The 24,334-nt window shown below is 42.1% G+C and overlaps 2 protein-coding genes and 1 pseudogene across 4 annotated transcripts; 2 read left to right on the plus strand and 1 right to left on the minus strand.

The window, feature by feature from the left end:
• Positions 1–7,690: 7,690 nt before the first annotated feature.
• On the plus strand, positions 7,691–13,593 carry FAM136A (family with sequence similarity 136 member A). Of its 2 annotated transcripts, XM_067704785.1 has the most exons (4): positions 7,740–7,888; positions 8,534–8,713; positions 8,812–8,952; positions 11,974–13,593. In XM_067704785.1, the coding sequence occupies exons 3-4, from the start codon at positions 8,818–8,820 to the stop codon at positions 12,160–12,162; spliced, it is 324 nt and encodes a 107-aa protein (XP_067560886.1). In that variant the 5' UTR covers positions 7,740–7,888; positions 8,534–8,713; positions 8,812–8,817; the 3' UTR covers positions 12,163–13,593. The 2 variants fall into 2 exon arrangements, with proteins under 2 accessions (XP_067560885.1, XP_067560886.1); XM_067704784.1 differs by lacking the exon at positions 8,534–8,713 and having other exon boundaries at positions 7,691–7,888.
• LOC137206125 (non-histone chromosomal protein HMG-14 pseudogene) lies at positions 9,818–10,972 on the minus strand (annotated as a pseudogene).
• A 1,354-nt stretch (positions 13,594–14,947) lies between the features above and the next one.
• SNRPG (small nuclear ribonucleoprotein polypeptide G) lies at positions 14,948–24,205 on the plus strand. Of its 2 annotated transcripts, XM_067704788.1 has the most exons (4): positions 14,965–15,092; positions 18,281–18,303; positions 19,191–19,315; positions 24,020–24,205. In XM_067704788.1, the coding sequence occupies exons 1-4, from the start codon at positions 15,061–15,063 to the stop codon at positions 24,068–24,070; spliced, it is 231 nt and encodes a 76-aa protein (XP_067560889.1). In that variant the 5' UTR covers positions 14,965–15,060; the 3' UTR covers positions 24,071–24,205. The 2 variants fall into 2 exon arrangements, with proteins under 2 accessions (XP_067560890.1, XP_067560889.1); XM_067704789.1 differs by lacking the exon at positions 18,281–18,303 and having other exon boundaries at positions 14,948–15,092.
• The last annotated feature ends 129 nt before the right edge of the window (positions 24,206–24,334 follow it).

Here is a 24,334-nt window from a genome sequence, read left to right on the forward strand (position 1 = left end):
TATTTTGGAAATTAAGCCCTTGTCAGTCACATCATTTGCAAATATTTTCTCCCATTCTGTAGGTTGTCTTTTTGTTTCGTTTATGGTTTCCTTTACTGTGCAAAAGCTTTTAAGTTTAATTAGGTCCCTTTTATTTATTTTTGCTTTTGTTTCCATTACTCTAGGAGATGGATCCAAAAAACTATTGCTGCAATTTATGTCAAAGAGTGTTCTGCCTATGTCCAGTTTTCCCGGTGCCACTTGTTAAAGAGACTCTCTTTTCTCCATTGTATATTCTTGCTTCCTTTGTCATAGATTAATTGACCATAGGTGTGTGGGTTTATCTTTGGGCTTTCTATCCAGTTCTATTGATCTATATTTCTGTTTTTGTGCCAGTATCATACTGTTTTCATTACTGTGGCTTTGTAATACAGTGCCCCCTACATATGAACAAGTTCTGTTCCAATTTGTTCGTAAGTCCAACAAAGTTAGCCTAGGTACCCAACTAACACAATTGTCTATTTAGTACTGTACTATCTATGATAGGTTTATAATACTTTTCACACAAATAATATATAAAAAACAAACACAAAAATAAAGAAATCTTTTTTTTTTTTTTCAGTACGCGGGCCTCTCACTGTTGTGGCCTCTCCCGTTGCGAAGCACAAGCTCCGGATGCGCAGGCTCAGCAGCCATGGCTCACGGGCCCAGCTGCTCCGCGGCATGTGGGATCCTCCCGGACCGGGGCACGAACCCGTGTCCCCTGCATCGGCAGGCAGACTCTCAACCACTGCGCCACCAGGGAAGCCCCAAGAAAACACTTTTAATCTCACAGTACAGCACCTTGAAAAATACAGTAGTACAGTACAGGGGCTGGCATCAAGAGAAGAGGGAAGAAGAGTTACTGACTGGCGGAGGGAGACGCGGTGGGAGATGGTAGAGCTGAGGTATCGTCAGCAAGAGGAGATGGATGGCAAGGTGCAATTTCACTCATGCCTGATGTTGATGGCACAGGTTCTGGTTCCTTGCTGGACCAGATGCATGTTCGCATCTTTGAAAGTTCGCAACTGGAAGTTTCGTATGTAGGGGACTTACTGTGTAGTCTGAAGTCAGGGAGCGTGATTCCTCCAGCTTCATTCTTCTTTCTCAAGATTGTTTTTGCTACTCCAGGTCTTTTGTGTTTCCATACAAATTTTAAATTTTTGTTCCAGTTCTATGAAAAATGCCATTGGTAATTTGATAGGAATTGCATCGAATCTGGAGATTGCCTTGGGTACTATGGTCATTTTAACAACATTGATTCTTCCAACCCAAGAAAACCGTATATCTTTCCATCTGTTTGTGCGGTCTTCAATTTCTTTCATTAGTGTCTTACAGTTTTCTGAGTACACAGTTTTTTTTAATAAATTTATTTATTTTTGGCTGCATTGGGTCTTTGTTGCTGTGCACGGGCTTTCTCTAGTTGCGGCAAGCAGGGGCTACTCTTCATTGTGGTGCGTGGGCTTCTCATTGCAGTGGCTTCTCTTGTTGCAGAGCACAGGCTCTAGACCCGTGGGCTCAGTTGTTGCGGCGCATGGGCTTAGCTGCTCCACGGCATGTGGGATCTTCCCGGACCAGGGCTCAAACCCGTGTCCCCTGCACTGGCAGGCGGATTCTTAACCCCTGCGCCGCCAGGGAAGCCCCCACATTTTGTAAAAGATGTAATAGCAGTGGGTCCACACTTACCGCAGCTGTCACGCCACTCCCCCACCACCCCTGGCAGATGGGACAACTAATAAGCCCACTTTTAAATTTTAGACTAGAGAGGCCAATAGGAGTAGAATAAAATATGTAGGTTTCGGAGTCTATCAGATCTTATTAGAGTCTCCTTTCCACTGTTTTAGCTGTGTGACCTTAGACAATTTACTTGACTTTTAAACCTGCTTCCTGGACAATGTGGATTTTAACCTGAGCCCAGTGATCCCAGAAAACAGTGGAGATTAAGATATCCTCACACCCTTTGTGTTCCAAAACAGCACACTGCAAGGAACCACCCTTCCCTATGAGACTTTTATAAGAGTTGCAGATGTCTTCCTTGTTTACTTATGACAGGACACACACAGCCTCCAAATCCCCATTCTTTGCTTTATAAACCATTAGCTGAACTGTTTGTCCCTACCGATCAGTCAGAATAAGACGCTTGTTAACCAAACCTTTTGTTAAGCTTTTCTGACGTCTCCAGCTCCCTGAACTTTCATCCACCCTCAGCCTGAACCAGCATACAGCCGCCTTAAAGGATCCCTCCCAGAAATTAAGCTAGCCTCAGGATAAAACAATCTCTGATCTACTATCTAATCTCACCATCCCTTCATCCCACTTTCTCACACCTGGTTCTCTCTAGCTTTGTTTCCTGCTCTGTAGAAGGAAAACTCTTTTTACCTAACTCTGGAGAGATTTGCACATCTTTAAAGTAGTCCCCCTCCCCCATTACAATAATCATTTTGAACTAAGGTTTCTCCTTACTAAGTCTGGATTTGTTTTTTACTTGACACTCCTTTGTTGAATGAGGATAACAGTATGTGTGGCGCACAGTACGTGCTCAATAAATGGAAGATGCTATTATTATTACTGAAGATAACATCCCAAATGAGAAAGATGAGGCCCCACTCAGCTCCCAGCTTGGGTCCAGCTCCAGAGCCCATCCTTCCCACCACTAAGGCTCAGGAGAGCATGGCCCAGACAATGGGGGGAAGCCATGTTTGGACTCTGTCATTTCAAAAGTGTATGGAAAACACTGGACTGAATCAGAAAAATCTATTTCTACTCTTTTCTGACAGTCACCTACTGTGTGACCATGTGAAACCCGTTTGTCTTTTGAGGACCCAGTTTCATGAGAGCTTTGGTTTGGATCAAGAGTTTTCAAACTGTACCCCACTGCACCCTAGGGCTCCACAGAGAGGCCCTGGTGTTCCACATGTTGTGTGAGAATTCTAATTTTTAAAATGTGTTTAAATACTTTCTCAGCTATTCTTCAAAAAAACACCTGCTCAAGTATATTCTATGTCCTATTTTAACCCACAAGACATCACAAGGGCATTATCTTGTGCTACCAGGTTAACTAGCTTTAGTCCGGGCTCAAGTTAAAGCTTTTCCTGACACCTCCCCTTAATGGAAGACCATCCTCAGTTTGAAAAAAGAGCTGTTGGAAAGGACCACCATGTGTAACTACTCATCTAGTAAAATCAAAGTTGCCTTGATTCTGTACAAGTAAAGCAAAACCAAAATTCACACTGGATGCTGAGACTGCTATAAGGATGAAATATCATTCGTAACCTTGAGCAAAACAACCTCATTGTTCTAAAGCCGTGCTGTCCAATAGAACTTTCTGCGATGATAGAAACACTCTATGCCTATATACTCCAGTCACATTTGCCTAGTGAACACTTGAACTGTGGCTAATGTGACCAAGAAGCTGAATTTTAAAAATTTATTTTAATTTAAATTCAAATAACCACACGTGGCCAGTGGTTATCTAGATAGCCTATTTAAAATAAACAAATCTTTGAGGGACTTCCCTGGTGGCACAGTGGTTAAGAATCCACCTACTAATGCAGGGGACATGTGTTCGATCCCTGGTCCTGGAAGATCCCACATGCTGCAGAGCAACTAAGCCCGTGCGCCACAACTACTGAGCCTGCGCTCTAGAGCCCGTGAGCCACAGCTGCTGAGCCCACGTGCCACAACTACTGAAGCCTGTGCGCCTAGAGTCTGTGCTCCTCAACAGGAGAAGCCACCGCAATAAAAAGCCTGCACACCACAAAGGAGAGTATTCCTGAAGACAGGAATAAAAACACAGACCTACTAGAGAATGGACTTGAGGATATGGGGAGGGGGAAGGGTAAGCTGTGACAAAGCGAGAGAGAGGCATGGACATATATACACTACCAAACGTAAGGTAGATAGCTAGTGGGAAGCAGCCGCATAGCACAGGGAGATCAGCTCAGTGCTTTGTGACCGCCTGGAGGGGTGGGATAGGGAAGGTGGGAGGGAGGGAGACGCAAGAGGGAAGAGATATGGGACCATATGTATATGTGTAACTGATTCACTTTGTTATAAAGCAGAAACTAACACACCCAAAAAAAAAAAAAAGAGGGAAGTTTTTTTTTTTTAAAAAAAGAATACCTTCATGATCTTGGAGTTGAGAAAAAATTTTTAAAGATGACACAAAAGAAATTAACTATAAAGGGGAAAATTATAAATAAGACTAAATTCAAGTTAAGGACTTCTTCCAATTTTAAAGTGAAAAGGCAAGTCACCAAATAGGAGAAAATATTTATAACACCTATAACTGACAAAAAGCCCATTACAAAAATATATAAATATATTCTACAAACCAAGAAGTAAAAGGCCACTCAATCGGAAGATGTGCAAAAGATTTAAACAGGGTCAATTGTAGTAGCCCAGGCAAATAATAATAATATTAATAATGATGGTGGCTTTATCTAGGGTGATAACAGTAGGCTAGAGAGATGTGAATAGATTCAAGAGATATTTACATGGTAGAATATTTATAATCATAAAACATTTGCTTTATTTTATGTTTAATTTTATTTATATATATATATATATATATATATAACTGTTCAATCAAAGCTTCAAATGTATTTTAATAAAAATTTCTGTGACTTCCCAAAAGTTAAATTCCTCATTCTACAGAAGGTGGTATTCTTTGTGTGAGAGTTTTCTTTTCCTCAGCAGACTTGTTAACCTACCAAGGAATAGAATATCATGACTAGAAAGTGATAACATAAGAATTGTTTTTTGAATTATCAGTTTGATGCATAGAGGTTCATCCAGAGCTCTTCTTTTTTTTTTTTTTTTTTGCAGTACGTGGGCCTCTCACTGTTGTGGCCTCTCCCGTTGCGGAGCACAGGCTCCGGACGCGCAGGCTCAGCGGCCATGGCTCACGGGCCCAGCCACTCCGCGGCATGTGGGATCTTTCCGGACCGGGGCACGAACCCGTGTCCCCTGCGTCAGCAGGCGGACTCTCAACCACTGCGCCACCAGGGAAGTCTCCGGAGCTCTTTAACCTAGGTTGGCCAAAGGGGTTTCTGGCTGTCACCCATTGCTAACGTGAAGTTCAGCCAAGGTGACAGCAATGAGCAAATTTCACTTCCTCCTATCATCCCAAGGTCCCAGGGTCCCCTTTATCCCACCCATATCTGAATGTAAGAAAGAGTCTTGGCCTATCTATTGCCATTGTTTTTCTCTGGCAGAGTGGCTGGGAGTATTTCGGACGCTGTTGGGCCACAACCAGGGTCTGAGAGCAGAGCGTCACGTGCAGGGGAGGTAGAAAGGGAATCAAGATTATACAACTGACCATCCAGGACCCTGAAAGGGCTCAGACTTGTTTCCAGTGAGTCAACCAAGACTGGGCCACACAAGATCTCGAATCCTGAAACCTCGTTTCCTACTCCCAAAGCACCAGGAAAATAACACAAACAAGGTATCTGAGCTTCCTAAAATGAGATTAAACTGCTTCCACCATGTAGGTTTCCAAAGCCAAATGAAGTCAGGAATCATTTTTCATAAACATACTAAAGAACCATTCATTTCATATACACAAACTAGTAAGGCTGCATTACTCAAGGACTTTTCAATTCATTTTAGTGTGATTAACTGGGCTCCTAAAAGTAGGACTTGTTGGAGAGATTCAATCGGACATTTTAGAAATAAGGGGGAAAGGTGAGATATTTCAGATTGCTCTATAACAAAGAAAGTAAGAACTCTCCGTGGAATATGGAAACATAAGTATAAACATTGTCAGTCATAACAGAGATTTCCTACTTCACAGTAGGAAAGTTAGCTTATGCAGGTTGGAAGTCTAGCTCCACCGATTCTAGCTTCTAAATATGCAACCTTTGGCAAATGGCTTCACCTCCCTAGACCTCAGTTTTCTGCCCTAAGCAGGAGAAAAGTGGATAATAAAGTTCTCACCTCATAGGATTGTTGTGGGTATTAAATGAGATAACCCATATAAAGAACTTAAAACAAAGGCTGGCACATTCAGTAATAGCCGGGGTCATTCTAATTCCAGAGGCTGCTGGTAGCCGCCTCTAGACTGGCTTGAAGTGTAAAGGATGTTTCAGATGCTGAACAGTGGTTTCCAGGAAGTTACCAGCCCCTGGGCTAGAGAAGGGCCTGATGCTTGAAGTCTTTGGGCTGAGTCAAGCGGCCCACTGCCCTCAAACCAGAGTTCTGCTGCCATCTAGTGTCCGGTGGCAGCAAATGCCTAAATTCCAAAGTCAAGGTCCCTTTCCTTGTGTCCCTCACTCTCTACTCCAGGTTCCAAGTCAGCAAAACCACTTGGCTTCCCCAAAGCTTCACGCTGTTTCACACTCTGTTTTGTTCAGGCAGCTTCCCATGCCTGGTATGGCATTCTCTTCACCGTCTCGTGTGCCAGGCAAAAACACCCACTCGTCATATCCTCTAAGGAAGCTTTCCTGAGACACTTGGACTGCTCACTTCCTTCTTGCCAGCCGCCGTCACCCCGTATTAGCACATCTCTTCCAACACTACCTGTCTGCCCCCTTCACCCTCACCAAGGCTCCCCTGTGGACCCTCGCCTCTACCACAGTGCCTTGTGCCTAGCACGCACCAGCTACAGTTGTCCCTTGATATCCGCGGGGGGTTGGTTACAGGACCCACTAAAAGTCCTGACACCGACACTCAAGTATCATAGTCGGCCCTCCATATCTGCGGATGCGGAACCCAGGGATACCGAGGGACGACTGCATGTGTTTAATCAATGAATACATAGGACAGTAAAGTAGGAGGTGGAGTTGGGCATTCCTGATAGAACTGCCAGGAGCTCAGAAACAGCCCACTGTTACTGGCGTATAAATGCTTCATTGTCGATTGAATATCTGTAGCCCCTGCGTTGCTCCTTTGAGGTTAATAATTTCTCATTAGAAATAAATGCATAAACATACATCTACCAACAACCCAACAGTTCCACTTCTAGATATTTACCCAAGAGAAATGGACATCTACGTCTACAAAAGACTTGCTCAAGGATGTTCATAGTCACCACTTTATTCAGAATAGCTAATAACTGGGAAAGACCCAAATGTCCATCAACAGAGGAATGGAAAAACAAATTTCTGTATGTCCATTCAATGGAATACTATTCAGCAGCAAAAAGGAACTGAAGATAAGGCTCAATCTCAAAAGCGTTATGTTAGGTGAAGAAGCCAAACCCCCCAAAAAAGTACATAGGAATGATTTATAAATTCTAGAAAGAGAAAGTGTAATCTGTCGTGATAGAAAGCGGATCAGTGGTTGCCTGGGGTCTGGAGTGGGGAGATAGGTAGGGAATGGGCGGGGATTGACTGGGAAAGGGCAAGGTTTGTTAAAACACACCAAGGTATTTACATCTAAGATCTGCGCACTTATCTGTTATGTTAATTATATTAAATATTTTTTCCCTTTTTTCAGCAGAGACTGGCACAACATTGTAAATACTTCAATTTTAAAAAATAAATACATAAGAGGGACGGAGGGAGGTAGTGGGGAAAATGCAGTCTCGGCGCTTGCACTGCCGGCGGCGGTGGGCGCACCAGGTGAAGAAGGCCGAGAGGTGGGCGGGGACTACGGGTGGGGGCCGGAGAGTGCGGGCAGAAGGTAGCCGCCGGACATGCAGTTGCTCCTCTAGGACGCTAGGAGACGGCGTGGGCCCGGAAAGGGCTCGTCGCGGTGACCCGGGAAGAGGCGGCGAGGGGGCGGGCTCGTGCCCGGGAGTCCATGTGGGCGCCGGCGCGGCACGGAGCAGCGCCGTGTCGCCATGGCGGAGCTGCAGCAGCTCCGGGTGCAGGAGGCGGTGGACTCTATGGTGAAGTGTCTGGAGAGAGAGAACATCCGGAAGATGCAGGTAGCGGGTCGGGGCCCACCCGGGGGGAGCCAAGGCGGTCCGGGATTCCTGGCCCCTTCCCGCAGCCGTCGCACGATCCCCAGCGCCACTGCCTCCCTCCCCGCAGACCCGGGTCGGGGTGTCCCTGGGGTCGTCGCGGCGTGCTCGGAAACTCGGCTTACCCTCAGACAGAACTTCTGGAGCTTCGGCTGAGCGGATGAAATCTGTGCTTCCTCGCCATGCGCAATGCCGTCTGCCCCCAAGGCCAGGCCGGGGGAGAGGGTGTCCCCGGGGCAGGGTTAAGAAGCCCCTGGTGTAAGATGGTCAGCCTCCCCGACCTTCGCCACTTGCGCGGCCCCTTCTGCAGGTGAGCAGCCAGAGGCCCGGAAAGAGCACAGCCAGGGTGAAAGACCGGAAAGGGGACTGCGCTCGGCCTCCTCAATGGCCAGGTCATGCCCGGTTCTGTTGCACCGAACCTGGCACCACACAGCGCTGGCTTATGTGCTGTTCCGCTTTCATCTCCTAAATGTTTTGTGGCTGCTGGTCCAGCTTTCCTAACCGGATTGTGGGTTTCCCTTGTAAAGGTGCCCCTGGAGTCAGTGGACCAGTTGCTCCCTGGTGGAATGTAGGTTACTAGATTGCTGACCTCTGAACCCTGTGGTTTAGGCACCAGGTTTTCAGAGCTTGGCTTCATCTGACCCTCCACCACCTTCCCTGTCCACCCAGCCTTCGATTCAACAAGTGCCAATGAGCTAGCGGCAAGGAGGCTGTGAAACACTGCGCTAGGCACCGAGGATAATGTTCCTGTTCGTGGTTTTAAGGTCCTGATGTCTATTCTAAGGAGAGGTGCGGGTATGATGCTTCTCCTAGCCTCTGTTGCACTCCGTGGTCATCTCTGTCCCGGAGGCTTTACTACCTAACCTTCCTCTGCCCTCCCCCCACAGGGCCTCATGTTCCGGTGCAGCGCCGGCTGTTGTGAGGACAGCCAGGCGTCCATGCAGCAAGTGCACCAGTGCATTGAGCGCTGCCATGCACCTCTGGCTCAAGCCCAGGCCCTGGTGACCAACGAGTTGGAGAAGTTCCAGGTGAGGAATTCCAAACAGATGACTCTAGCCCTTGATGTTGCTCTTTTGCAGATGAGAAGCATTTGTTCAAAACTCTTAGCTTTAGTGTCTTGGTTCTGTGTTAACATTTGTGACAGTCCTATGGCCAACTACTCTTTACACAGTTTCAAATTTTGGAAAAAGTCCAGGAGATTGAGTGCTGTAAAAATTTCCCATAGAAACAATGTAAAAGGGAGTTAACCAAGAGCCTTATGTTTTTTTCCCCATAAATATCAAATACATATGTATACTGTACAGTATAAAGCTTTCTAAAACATATTAATTCATTCTTACAACAGCAGAATCCCCAGGAAAGTGGAATGGGCCAGTCTTTAAAGCATACAGATTAGAACAAGATCCTGCCGTCATTTTGTGGATATACCCACCCAGGATGCTCCTACTTGCTACACCCAGGGGGCAGCTCCTGTGTCACTAAAGAGCGGCCATTTATATGAAGAATTATTATTGTTGACTCACCGATGCCTGACTCACAAGCCTCTATGAGGTCACTAAGAGCCCCCGAACAGTATTCCTCTCTGGAGGTATCCACAACTTCCTTTTACTCCCTTCCTCTGGATATACTTTCCTGGAACTTGGGGAAGCAGGGCCCACCTCTGAACCAGTTTTCATAGCCTGGGATTCTGTTCAAATGGAAAAATTATATCTAATGTGGTACATTTTTACATTCTGTATAAAATTCTTCAAAATTACTGACACTATAAAAGAATAACTTCTCCAAGATCATGGAACTTCAGGGGGTTTCTTTGTGTTTGACACCTTATTTTACAGATAGGGTCTTTCAAAATTTGATTCTTGAATTACTGTACAACTTTCTTCTTCCATTCACTTTTTTTTCTTTCATAATTGAGATTTTATTGGTTGTTTTGAGGATCAGTACACAGACATTGCAATTTGTACACAATTCTCAACATACGTACCAAAAACCTAAAAAATCATGTAGTTGGTGATTCTTTTCTGAACAGTTATTCCAGTGACTTTCCAGCTTAAAATTTGGGGGCAAATTTTCCTTCACAGGATATCAAGTACCAATATCTTCAAATATTGATATGCTGTTACATCGTAAGTCCCACTAATTCACAATTTAATATCACATACACTACATACGCAAATTGTCAGTCGTTCACAGCACATTAACGGTTACTAGAAGAACTGGACTACCATGACCAAAGATGTTACAGAGTGCACAGTATTCTGCCCAGGAGAGCCAAGATCAGGGGGTGAGTGGTTTGCTTTAGGAAACAATTCTACCAAAAACAACGTGGGAAGAGAAGTAATTTAAAGTGTTTAAGACATTAAATGCACAAGTGACTCCAAACTGCCGTTTAGTATGCTTTGTATTATAGGATATAAAAGCTACCCTCCATCTGTGGAATGTTAAGCTGACACCCAAGGCAATCAAAGCCTCCCATATTCAATATCCCACTATTTTCTGGTTGTACCAAAAAATAAACAACTAGCAAATGATTTCACCTCTGAAAAAAAAGCATTTACACTTAAAAAATGGGATGAGGTGGGATTCCTTCCTTTTTAAAAATGTTTCTAGAGCTACTAAAAAACTTGCATTTACAAAATAGTTGATAAAAATATTCCTTTGGATTGTACAAGAAGGGAAACAGGGACCCCTGATAGGACCAGGTGTGTGATATTAATCAGACTTGGCTTCTTTCTCTCCTGCTTCATCAGAAGCTGGGCTCTCCTCATTTTTAGTTTCTCCATTTTCTGCAGGTAAGTCTTCTTTAGCCTCTTGGTGAGCCACTTCAGCCTGTTTTCCCTTTGCTCCCCTTTTCCCTTTTGTTTGCACTTTTTTGTCGGAAGATTTATCCCTTCCTGCCGCCTTTTTTGGCTTCGTTTCCACTTTTGCAGGAGCCGGTTTAGCTGACAACCTCGCCGATCTCCTCTTGGGCTCCTCCTTCGCCGCTCCCTTGGCGGAGCTGACCTTCCTCTTAGGCATCGTCGCGGCGGGGCGGGCGCGCGCCGAGAGCCTTCGCGAAGCTGGGTTGCCTGGCCGCTGCCACTCCCGCCACCCGAGCTGCTGGGACCCCTTCCATTCACTTTTCACTGCTCCAATCAGACTTACTTTTCCACTGTGCCAGAACCACTCTTGCCACTCCCTTCCATGGGAGTGGTCATTTCTCATTCTTCATCTTACTCAACCTACCTGCATCATTGACACAGTGGATTACTCTCCCCCTCCTTAAAAATCTGTACTCAGTTGGCCACCAGGATAGGATGGCTCACTCTCCTGGTTTTCCACCTCTCTCCCTCTCTCCTTTCTTGTTCTCATTTACTGTTTTTTTCCCTCTCCAACCTCTGAAGAGCACCGGAGTGCCCAGGGCTGTCCTTGGATCTTTTTTCTTTTCAATCTAGTTCTCTAGTCTCATAGCAAGTATCATCTATATGCTGACAACACCTACATTCATATCTTTAGACCAGCTTTACTCCTGATCTCCAGATTCATGTATCCAACTGTTTCCCCCAACATCTCCACTTATTTATTTTGTTTGTCTCTCTCCCCTCACTGGAATATCAGTTCAATGAAGGCAAGAACTTTATCTGTTTTACTCATTGCTGTATTCCCCAACATTAGAAGAGTCCCTAGCATATAGTAGATGCTCAATAAATATTCGTGGAATTGAGTATTTTTCTGTAGCAAGTACAGACCTTATAAAATCAAGGTGTTTGAAAGTCTATAGTTGAGTAACATTAGCCTCTAGTTCCTTCTCACCTCCTGGAAGGGGCTTCTGTACAATTTATTCTATTATTCACCTGCTTTCTAGTGACGCTTTCCCTGGGCCCTCGTGGTGCCACCCTCTGTTTCAATCAGGACAATCCTGGTTAATTGCACGATAGTGTCACTTAATTGATCAAGATAACCCACGTAATACGTTGAAAAATACGTAGCACAGAGCCTGGCACGTGACAGGCATTTGGTAAATAAAGGCCAGCCTTTCAGTTCCTCTACCCTTTTCCCTCTTGCCGCAGGACCGCCTGGCCCGGTGCACTATGCATTGCAACGACAAAGCCAAAGATTCAATTGATGCAGGGAGTAAAGAGCTTCAGGTGAAGCGGCAGCTGGAGAGTTGCGTGACCACGTGTGTGGATGACCACATGAACCTCATCCCAACCATGACCAAGAAGATGAAGGAGTCTCTCTCATCCATTGGGAAGTAGATGTCTGCTATTGGCCATCGGGGCTGAAGGCAGGAGTCTATTTAAGAAGAGAAATGGGGATTTGGGTTTTCTAAGGAAAGTTTATGAATGAGGAAATTAAGGATGGCAGCAAGTTTAAGGCCTATATCACTTGCCTCTGGACACTGGTTCCTTTGTGTTTGAAACCTAGAAAGTGAAAAAACCTGGTGCTAAAATTGGGGTCAGAGATAGCACAGGAGAGTTTTTATGAGCCTGAATTTCACATGGCAAGTGCTTATCCTGGCAACAGGGAGTCTCCCTTGTACCAAACCAGAGCCCTCCAAGGTACCAGATTCTCTTAGTACACAGATACCAACAGGCTGGCAGGTTCATCTGACCTGCTTATGAGCTGGTGGAGTGTGAGGAGAGGTGTTTCTGTTTGTTGCCAACCTCCTGTTTACCAGAAGGATCACTACAACGTTTCCCACAAACTGGAAATAAAACAAAATCCATGAGGTCACTAATTTAGAAGGGGAAAGGGGGCTTCTAGGGATTTGTTTCGCATGGTTTTGTTTTATATACAAGCGCATGAAGCTACTTTAAGATGTAGAGTTGGGAGAGGTAGTTTGGATAAAAACTTTGAAAGGGTCCTTGCGGATATTCATTTCTGGCCGTCAGGACGTGGATGCGCATTTCTTAAAATTCTCACACATGACATCTTTCAGCCTGGAGACCCTGCAAAAATATAAGAAGCGCTATCACAGTGGCAGGGGAAGCAAACCTTCCCTCTGACTGGCAGCCATGATGAGCCCTGAGGCTGTCAGCAGCAGAGTCAGCCGAGTGACAAGACAATCTTGCAGTGACACTCACCCTTGAAGGGAAAGGGGCTTTTGATTGTGCTATATGCTAGTATTCAAGAATGAACAGTGAAAGAGGAATTGTTAGCTGCTTAATTAAGAGAGTTATGAAGTACTGGCTTTGGAAAAATCTGGTTTTCATAAAACAAAATAGAATGAAAGCCTACACCCAGTATTGCTTACTTTGCCCCCTGTGATAACAGAGCTCTGTTGAAACAATCCCTTGGCAACACGAAGGTCAAAGGAGAAAAAGTAAGCAACTCGGGCAAGCTGTGACTCCTTTAGAGCAAAAAAAAGGGACAGCCCTCCGTTACCAAATACTACTTTTGCGACATGCGTTGTTCTTGCCCCAGTTCTGGCACCTTATCGTTTTATTAAGGACCTTGTGTTTTTACCAACTTATTACTTGAAATGATAATATAGCCTGTCTGTTTGCTGTTTCAAGACTGTGATATATTTTCCTAGTGGTTTGGTTTTAAAAATACATAAGACTTAATTTTTCTTCCACTATTGTGTTTCTTTCCTTATATCTGGCCAGTGAATATATAACTTTGTCAGGATGCTTCTCTTTGTAATGTGTGAAATAAATTTAAGAGGTCCAGGGGAGTGAAAATTAGCTATATGTTATGGTTCGGATGCTTGTAAATGGGAAGAACTTTGAGGGCATGCTAGGGCACTACAAATTGAAGTCTGTTCATGTAAAAAGACAGAAACTATAAGGCTGAAAAAGAAATTCAATATCCACATCAGGTCTCCAGCTTCAACTAAACACAACAAAAACTGGAAAAGACAGGCAGTTATGACCCCTCTAAAGAAAATGCAATGCCTGGGATTTTGAGTACCAAGAGAGTACAAAATAGATGATGAGTTTAAGACTTTACTATCACTGGTATTTAAATAGAGTCATTCCTGAACATGAGGAATGAACTGAATCTTGTAGAACCATCCCCTACGTAAAATCACTAATGCTTTTCTATTTTGGCCTAAGTCTTCTATAATCCCAATTGTATCTGATTCGTAAATGTAGATGCACTTATTTTGGATAACTTAACTAGGAACAAGTCAGAGACCACTGTTTACACCTACACTCTTGACTTGAAAATCAATACCTCGTATTAGAGATCATTTGTGTGCTGCACTTCACGTTTTATACAGAGAGACAATGTACGTTAAGTGGGGGTTTGGAGGTATTGTTAACAAGCATTGCAGGACCGACCATGGGGAATACACTTCTGGGCTCTAGATTCAAAGGCTTGGAAATTGAGGCCCAATCACCCTCTCTTATAGTGCAGAGGTCACTCACTAACTGAGCTGTTACCAGAACCCTAGACTTAGCATGACATTCTCCTGTGGGAGTATAGGCAAACCTCCGAGATACTGCAGGTTCTGTTGGAGACCACCACAGTGAAGCACATGTCTCAATAAAGCAAGTCACACATGAATTATTTGGTATGATCACAGATCACCATAACAAATGCGATGAAAAAGTTTTAAATACTGTAAGAATTACCAAAATGACAGAGAGACACCAAGTGAACAAATGCTGTTGGAAAAAGAAAAAATGGCACCAAGAGATTTGTTAGACTCAGGGTTGCCACAAACCTTCCTTCTGTTTAAAACAAAAACAAAAACGCTGTATCTGCAAAGCACAACAAAGGGCAGCGCAATACATGGACATATCCCCACACATGCAAAGAAATATTAGGGGCCCACTCCTCTAGAGCTTATTTTCATTTGGTACATATGAATAAGATACATGTTGCAACCCACAAAGACACGGCATTAACCAGGTTCCTTCCGAAGCTAGAGGCGCACCCCGATTTTACGACGGGAAGGAACGGGGCTCCCGAAGGTCCCATCCCTCCGTCCTGGCCAATCGCTGGCGGCGCAACCGGAAGCTTGGGACTGATCGACACTCTCAGGCCTTCCCTAAGTATCGCGAGGTGAAACGGGAACGCGGCCGACAATCAATTGGCTAATGGGATGAGTGACGTCAGACGCAAAGCGCCGGGCCTACTGCTGGAGCGAGAGCGACGGTTCGAGTTCTGTTTGGAGGCGTCTTTGAGCTCCTCGAGTAGACATCATGAGCAAAGCTCACCCTCCCGAGTTGAAGAAGTAAGTATGTGTGAGGGCCGTGCCCAAATGGCAGCTTATTTGTGTGCCTCGGGTTCCTTAGGTCCTCCGCCATTCCCGAGAGCGCGCCTGGCGTGCGTCTTCTGGTCCGTGGCCGACGAGATGCGGGCCGGTGTCCCGCGCTTCGGGGCCTAAGACCCGCTCAGACGTAGCATTTCGGCCCGGTGGGCAAGGTTACCAGAGGCAGCAAGGCGCCTCCGCCCGCCGAGTTGCATCCCAGGCCCGAGCTCCAGGCCCCGTCTCCCGCACGCTCTCGCTCGTTACTTGAACATTTCGAATGTTACCCTTTGTTGAACATCTTGAGTAGCATCATGTTCTAGATAAGGTGGCTGGAGAGTAATTCTGTAAGGAACTAAGGAGATGGGTGGAATGGAAGTGTTTGATAGTATCTGAGGAATCAAAAGACGCCTTAATCTTAGAGTGTGTTTGTAGCTGTTTCTTTGAGCTTTAACTTAGAAATCACATTCCTTTTTCTTGTTTTCTTGTTCTTAGGTTAAACTTGAGTGTCGTGTGATATCTTGCTGTGTGAGAATATTCATTTTTTCTAATTAGAGAAGGCTAGGTTGTTTGGGGGGCGGGGGTGGGGTTTGAACCCAGTAAAGTCAACTCAAAGTAGGATATTCCTACTTTAGATAAGGCCCATTTTAAAGTTTTAGCGTCCTCAAACACTCTTGGTTGAACTTAGCATGGGCCATGTTTCCTAAGTAACTTCTCTGTCTTGTTCAGTTGGATAGCACAAAGGATGGAAAATTGGTCCAAGGATCAGTTTGTGAGGCAGCCAGCCATCTGGTCTGCCATGTGTACAGTTCATTTATTATCAGCCCCATAAAGAAGTCAGGCTTAAGGAAAAGTTCATATTTAATGATTTTACACTTAAATGCACATTTGTATTGAAGCCATCTTTTGTGCAAAAACTCGTATTTTAGTTGGATCTGTTATAAATTTAAGACAATTACTAAATAAGCCTAACATTAAGAAAAAAAATTATTGCTGTGAAGATGCTTATCCAAGTTATCCTTTTATTGGTGAACTGGTAAAATCTTACATGTCCTCTGGCTTCATCAGGAACTGGTGAAATGGTAATTATTTTTTAACAGAAGGACCATTCTCTATTTGTAAGGTTTCCTTTTTGATTCTTAAGACATTATTTGAGAATTTCAGAGGATGAAACTAGTTTTAATACCTTTCTCTTCTTATCTCTAGATTTCATGAATTGTGAAATCCTGGCAGGTCTGCCTCCAAAATGACTTAATTTTTTTTTCCTTTAATTTCTCACAAATAACCATCTTTTACATGTTTATACCATCCTCCTGGTTTAGCATAACTCAGTGGTTCTTAACTGAGGGGATGGGAGTCTGGTTCTATCAGCATCTAGTAGGAAGAGGCCAGGGTTGCTGCTAAAACTTTCTACAATGCACTGGATATCATGCAACAACAGAATTATCGGGCCCTAGATTTCAGTATGCTGAGGTTGAGATACCCTGGCCTAACCAAATTCTTAGTCCTGCTCTTAAAAGTCAATGCCAGGGACTTCCCTGGTGGCGCAGTGGTTGAGAATCCGCCTGCCAATGCAGAGGACACAGGTTCGAGCCCTCGCCCGGGAAGATCCCACATGCCCGGGACAACTAAGCCCATGTGCCACAACTACTGAGCCTGCGTGCCACAACTGCTGAAGCCCACGTGCCTAGAGCCTGTGCTCCACAACAAGAGAAGCCACTGCAATGAGAAGCCCCTGCACCGCAACGAAGAGTAGGCCCCACTCACCCCAACTAGAGAGAGCCCGCTCACAGCAACAAAGACCCAATACAGCCAAAAATAAATAATAAATTAATTAATTAATTAAAAAAATAAAGTCAATGCCAGAGTAGTCTTTTTTTTTTTTTCTTCCAGTTTTTTTGAGATATAATTGACATACAGCACTGTGTAAGTTTAAGGTGTATAGCATAATGATCTGGCTTACACGTGCCACAGTAGTCTTGCCATTGGCTGGTTCTGCTGCAATAACTTATTGCTGTATACATAACAAAGTCCAGATTTCTTGACCCAACATTCAAGCTCCTCCATCAGAAATCCAGGCACCAAATATTACACACACTAACATTTGAGTGCTGTGTTCTCCAGCCAAACTGAACCATTTGATTTTGCTCAAACTTTTTCACTGCTGTGACTTTGGAAATTTTACTTAACCTTTCTGAGCCTCAGTTCCCCATCTATTAAATGCTGATTAATTATTAATAAATAAGTATTATTAATTTGTATGTATGTAATTTATAAAAGCCATCATAGGATTAAATAAGCTCATGTGTGTTATATTTGTTTTATATAACATATCCTATTAAAATAGATTATTTTATATATCATACTATATCTTTTTATTTGTAAAAACCTATCCTCTTACACCTTCCGTCAGCCCCTTTCTCTTATTTATCTTTGAATTCTCCCATGATTTATATTAAAATTGAATGAAATTTCATGTTTTTTAGCCTATAACTGGAAGAGGTAAAAACTGGTTTGACTACATGTCTTCATATTCTCATACTACCCTGCTGAGATGGAATTTTCTTGTTTAATTCAGATTATTTAAAACTTCAAAATACGCATTTATTTTGCTAAAGTGTAATTATGTGTTGAAGACTATCCTGAACACTTAAGATTGATGTTTAATATTAAATAAAACAACACTACGTATTGTCTCAAATATAAAATAAAATAAAATACCTATTGGATTGGGTATAGTTTGATTACCTTCTGGTTTCTTCACAACTTTGTTTGGTTTTGGAAATAACTAAAAATATAACCAAATCTTTGTTTTTCTGTTATGGTTGTAAAATCCTGTCATTGAAAGTTAGGTCAGTATTGAACAACAAGAATGGTTTGTAATTCACATCAGTATAAAGATGCAATTTAATGTACATTAATATATTGTAAATCCATTCCATTTTTGTTTATCTTCCCTTCCCAAATCACATTGCTCAGTTAGTATAAGTACTAACTGTGGTAGCCCATCACTCTCTCATCCTTTACCACAGTACAGTTTTTACTCTTTTAAATTTCATTATTCCTATTGTGTATATTTTAACAGATTATCCTGACTATACCTACTTTAGTGCTTACTTGTGCTTAAATTTTTTTAATTAGTTATATAATCTTTACCCCTTTTGCTTTTTCAGATTTATGGACAAGAAGTTATCATGTAAGTCTTTTTGGTTTTTTATTTTCGGGCCTTTTTTTTTTAATGCTAAATTCCTTTTTACATGTGCCTTGGCGGTATATAATGTTTGAAGGAGCAACATTATAAAAATTCAAAGCACACAGAACCTCTAATTCATATCCATTAATTAAGCAAGTTTATCAAAATTCTAACTAGACAGTTTTATTTACTTAATTTCTGATACTTAGGAAGTTTCACAGTACTTTAGACTCTTCATTATTTCATATAAGCCCTCTCTCACTTTGATAAAATTAACAGTATTTTCTATTTGAAAACTTAACTTTTTTCCTTTAAACAAAGGACAGACAAGGACTAAAATATAACCTGTACAGTACTCGAAGTATATAGGGGTTAAGACCATGGCTTTAGGAGCGAGCAGCCTTCAGTTTGAACTCCAGCTGTACCCCACAGTAACTGTATAATCTTGAACCAGTTATTTAAAAATGCTATACTTCAGTTCCTTCATAAAAAGTCAGGATAATTCTACTTCATGGGATTCTTATAAGTTTAAATGTGGAAGTAAATGTAAAATGTTTAGCCCAGTGCTTGGCATATAGTAAAGATAGTAGATTATACATCTCAAATACCTGGGTTTTATCTCACCTAGTTTTTTTAATTTATTTGGTTGCTCTGGGTCTTTAGTTGTGGTGGATGGGCTCCTTAGTTGCAGCAGGCGAACTCTTAGTTGTGGCATGCACGTGGGATCTGGTTTCCTGACCAGGGATCAAACCTGAGCCCCCTACATTGGGAGTGCAAAGTCTTAACCACTGTGCCACCAGGGAAATCCCGATCTCACCTAATTTTTAATGAATAGTTTAGTTGATGATTAATGGTCAGTTTTATTAAAATGTCTTTTTCCCTTTACACAGTGAAATTAAATGGTGGCAGACATGTCCAAGGAATATTGAGGGGATTTGATCCCTTTATGAATCTTGTGATAGATGAATGTGTGGAGATGGCAACTAGTGGGCAACAGAACAATATTGGAATGGTGGTAAGTAAAGACACAAGATTTCTCTTAAGAGATTTCATTTTTCTTTTGGAATAAGCATTAACGTCCCTTCTATCAAACTCTTGGGTTAGACTGAAGTTAGGCAAATTTCAGGCAAGATTAGACATTCCGTCTCCCTTTTAGTTTAATTTAATGACAGTTATTCAATTGTGATAATATCCCAGTTACCTGTAGGTTAGATCCGAATCTTACACGAACCCACTGAGGTCCTTAGACTTGAAATGGGTGTTAGAAATCATTTTTGAGCTTTATTCTATAATAGAGACACATACTTGTTCCTTCATTAGAGCAGTACTCAATCTTAGTTGTATTTTAGAATCAAATTAGTCTGGGATGCAGCCTAGAGTTTTTTAAAGTTCCCCAGATGAAATGGTACAGATGAACTTATTTGCAAAGCAGAAATAGAGACAAAGATGTAGAGAACAAATTTATGATTACAGGGGCCGGCAGGCAGGGGTGATTTGGGAGATTGGGATTGACATAAAAAAAGCACTGTGTGTAAAATAGATAACTAATGAGAACCTACTGTATAGCACAGGGAACTCAATACTCTGTAATGGCCTCTATGGGAAAAGAATCTAAAAAGAGTGGATACATGTATATGTATAACAGATTCACTTTGCTCTACAGCAGAAACTAACACAACATTGTAAACCAGCTATACTCCAATAAAAAAATTTTTTTTTAAGTTCCCCAGGTGATTCTAATGTAAGGCAAAGATTAACCAGTGATTGAGAGCAATTACAATCAGTCATTGAGGAGTTTTTTTAAAAGCAAGCAAACAAAAATTATGCCTAGAGTCCACCTCAGAGCAATTGAAACTGTATCTCTAAGGGTGCTGCTCTCTTTTTTTGTTAAAAGATACTGTGTAATTTTAACGTGTAGTGAGGATTACTGCTTATCAAACTTTAACATGCCATGAATTCCCAGAAAATCTTGTTAAAATGCAGATCCTAATTCAATAGGTATGGGATGGAACCTGAGATTTTGCATTTCTAACAAGTGCCCATTTGATGCAGATCTGCCAGGTCACAGATCACACTTTTGGGATTTAATTGTGTATATAATTAACCTAGATTTTCTGGTTTATCACACTCAAAAAGTAGTCAAGGTAAAAGTTGCAAGGGATACAATGACAGCCATTCACATGGAAGAAAACAGGAGGAAAACAGATGCTGACTTCTTAATCATAGGAGCAAACGTTTCTGCATTCAATAGGCCATAGTGGTATGACTACTGAAGAAGAGTTGTTGATGTTTGTCAACAAGACCCAGACTTTGAATTCCACTCTGCCCAACACAGGACAGTATACCCAGTAAGTGTTAAGTCTGAGTTACCTTGGCAAGGTGAATCAAAACAGACAACTTAGCTTTAGCAAATCATTGAGCATGTAGACCTCGAAGAGGTGGTAAGAGTTCCTAATCATTAGCCATGATTTTGCCTCACTTTTTAAAGTTTGAGCAGTAAAAGGGTATAATTTTTTAATCACCCTTTCCAAGGCTTGTGTTATTGCTTATTTCAAGTGTATTTCCATTACTGCATTTTGAAAAGCAAATCAGTAGTCAGGGTTAGAGAAACAACTTGGAATCTCTAGCTATGAGACTCCCCGCCCACCCCCACACGTTTCATGTAAATCTGCCTTCTTTCCAGGTACAGTCTCCTTGAGCTTCTGTTAAAAATGAATAAAAGTATGGGCAAATCATTAGCAGCAGTTTCTTATAAAACAGTTTTAAAATACCCCAAGATTTCCCCCTAGCCATTCCTTTTACAGATTAGGAAATCCTCATTCTAATAGAGGGTAGATTAGGATTTTGGTTCATATCTGAACAAATTTGCTAAAAAAGGATTCAAGAAGGAATTGACATCTAAAGTTCTTAACTTGGGAAGATAACTTTTTAGAGAATGTGTGGCACTTCTCGAAATTTTTATCAGAGAAGGAATTGAGCCTAGATCATGGATCTTTCTCGTAATTTTCTCCCTAAATTTTGATGGGCTTAATTTTCTTTACACGGAAATTGGTTAAAAGCAGTGTCCTCCCAAGTCATTCAAATAATGAGCACCTACTTACCGTGTTAGGCAGTCTGCTCCTCCACCTATGATGGCGGTTGTGTGACTAAAAATTAAAGTCTTGTGTTAGTAGGTGCTAATTCTTGTGGCTGAGTTCACTTTGAAAATGAAATAATGATAATATATCAATTGTCTTTAAAAAACAGTCTAAAGAAAATGGAAGGATGGCTTTTCTAAGGAAAAGAGGGGAAACCAGTTACGGTTTTGTTTTTTCACAAGTTGTTTGGCTAAGGAGACAGTTACGTTGGCGTCATTATTCCCTTGTCCAATCAGTGACCCATTGAGGCCATTGAAATTACTTAATAGTATTAAATTAAGAATAGTATTAAGAATGTGTGTATTCTGAAGGGGGTGGGGTAATTTGTTTGGGGGATCTGTCAGGTGGATAATTACATAACAATGTCTCGACTAGCCTCTTATCTTTTGAGACATCCCCAGAGTAGTCAGTAGCATCAACTCTGTCTTATTTCCTAAAGATTCTACTCCACTCCAAGGTTCCCCTAAGAATGTAGTAACAATTGTGTCTTTTTTTGATGCTACATATTTCAGGTGATCAGGCTTTGTGCTTCTGTAGCTCCATATTATGTTTGTATTCTTTATTAGGCAGTTGTGCCCTCGCAGGAGACTTTAAAAGCCTGAGCAACACTTTGCCAAAACTTAGTATTGAAGCCCAACAAAGGAGCAATACGGAATTTGGGTTCCAGTTTGACTTGGAGAATGGGGCCTCGAGCACAGTGGGGAAAGAGGTAGAGCACTGCACAACAGAGGTGTTCACGACAAACCTTAACTGTGTATTATGTGAGAAGGCAAAGAAGTGTGTGATACCATTTTAGAAAATGTTGATGAAAGTAGTGGTTTTGTTTTTTACTGATGGTAAAAAGGAAAAGCCCACAGATCTGAAAATCTTAGTTACCTGAAATAACTTCTCTCCACCATCCTCCACGTCTAGGGAAAGTGTCAGAAAGGGACAAATTTAGGAGGGAGCTAGGAAAGAAGCCTACTTGTTTTTCATGCTTTTGTCAGTGAGATGTGATGTTCATCATCTGTTGCACATAAGCCAGCAGTTTAAAACTCTTGAGAACTAGGTAATCATGTTGTTTAGCTTTCTTCTTTTCCTAACTTGTAAGAAGAGTAAGAGTCTGTAGTTTCCTTCAATCCCCATTGTCATTTTCAGGGCCTTGTTCTCTTTAATGCAGCTCTTTAATTCTTTGCCACCTTCTCACCATACTCATTGCTGTTTGTCTCTGCCAGGCTCCAAGACACTTGCCCACCTGTCACGTTCCTTTCCAGTCTGTCAGCTGCGGTAATCACGTGGAGGTTCATTTGTTTACTTAACAGTACTTACTGAACCTTTTGTGTGTCTGCCACAGCTTAGGCACTGGGGATGGTGCACCAAGCAAAGTCCCTGCCTCATAGAAATGACACTGGAGTGAGGAAGATAGTGAATAATAGTGTATGTAGTGAATAAAGCGAGTAGAATGAGAGGAGAGAAGAACCAGTTACAGCTATTTTTACACCACCTGCCTACAAGCATAGCTCCACTTTGATCTTACTCAGAATGCCTCCATTTCTAATAAATCGTTCCACATCCCTCATCCCACTCCTGTCCTTTTCACCTATCCAGCTCTACTTGAACTGATCTGTGATTGCATTGCCTACAGTCCACCAGGCGCTCCTTGTTTTCATAATAATTCTCATTATTCTCCTTATTTTCATAGTCCCCTTCCAGTTTGACTTATTTTTCTATCCCTCTTTACCAGCCATTGCCAGCCATTTCACCTATGCTGTCATGAGTATCCTGGCTTATCTTTTATAGAATGGCTACTATATCAGGCACTGTGCCCCTGGGGCCTTTTCTTTATAACTTTTCTTCCTGCCTCGTAAGTCTCCCCCACCCCCATTCTCTTATATACGCTTTTGGCAAAACATTCCCCCAGCTCTGAAACTGTCACTGGTTCATTGTTGGTTTCATGATGCTTTCCAAACACTTTTAAGATTGGTGTTTGAGGCCTTTTAAGATTAGGTGCGAACTGTCTTTGTTTACCACTTCCTTCCATAACCGTTTACTTTATTCAGATTAGATTTTTTCTTATCCCCTTACACTTTTTCATCTCAGTTCTGTCTAGAATTTCCTATCTTCCTGTCAAAATTGTACCCAATTTTCAAGACCCAGCTAAAATGTCATCTTCAGAAATCCTACTTTTTCCAACTTGCATCCTGGTTTGTTCCCTCAATGATCTTATACCCCTAAACTGATTGATGTATTCTACTGTACCTATTTTTCCCACTAACTTATGGATCCCTTAGGGGCAGGGATGGGCATGTTCATTTGAGTCCTGCAGTTTAAGTGAAATGGGTCATTGGAGACTGGTCTCAAAAAGGTACTTGTTAGCCTTCGATCTAGATGTGCATCTCATTATGAAGGGCTTAGTGGCTTCATGTCATTATTAAAAGACTGGAATTATTTTGTGTTCCTGTGACCAGGAAAAAAGCCTCACAAACTGACATTTAATAACCGAAAAACCATTAATGATTTGATGAAATCAAATCATTTTAATCATCATTGATATGTCTGTTAAATGAATTGTGTTCTTTTCAAATTCATTTTCTCTTTCTTAGGTAATACGAGGAAATAGTATCATCATGTTAGAAGCTTTGGAACGAGTATGAACAATGGCTGTCTTCACCAGAGAAATCAACTGCTTCCACATGTCCTCTCTCCACATTTTACTACGATGAAAATTGGGTCGTGTACATTTTCTTACTGAACTTTTTTGTTAAATAAACTTCTGTAATAGTCAAAAATGCTTTCTCAGCTGTTCTGAACATAGAAGATTTGCTCTTATTCTGATTTTTTTCTATCATGACCTGTTCCTGGTTGTGACTGATTTGTTCACGGGTGTTGTTTTTTGTTTTTTCTGGTTTTTGGCCATG

This window comes from Pseudorca crassidens, chromosome 14 (genome assembly GCF_039906515.1).
Source record: "Pseudorca crassidens isolate mPseCra1 chromosome 14, mPseCra1.hap1, whole genome shotgun sequence".
In the NCBI taxonomy this organism is placed as follows: Eukaryota; Metazoa; Chordata; class Mammalia; order Artiodactyla; family Delphinidae; genus Pseudorca; species Pseudorca crassidens.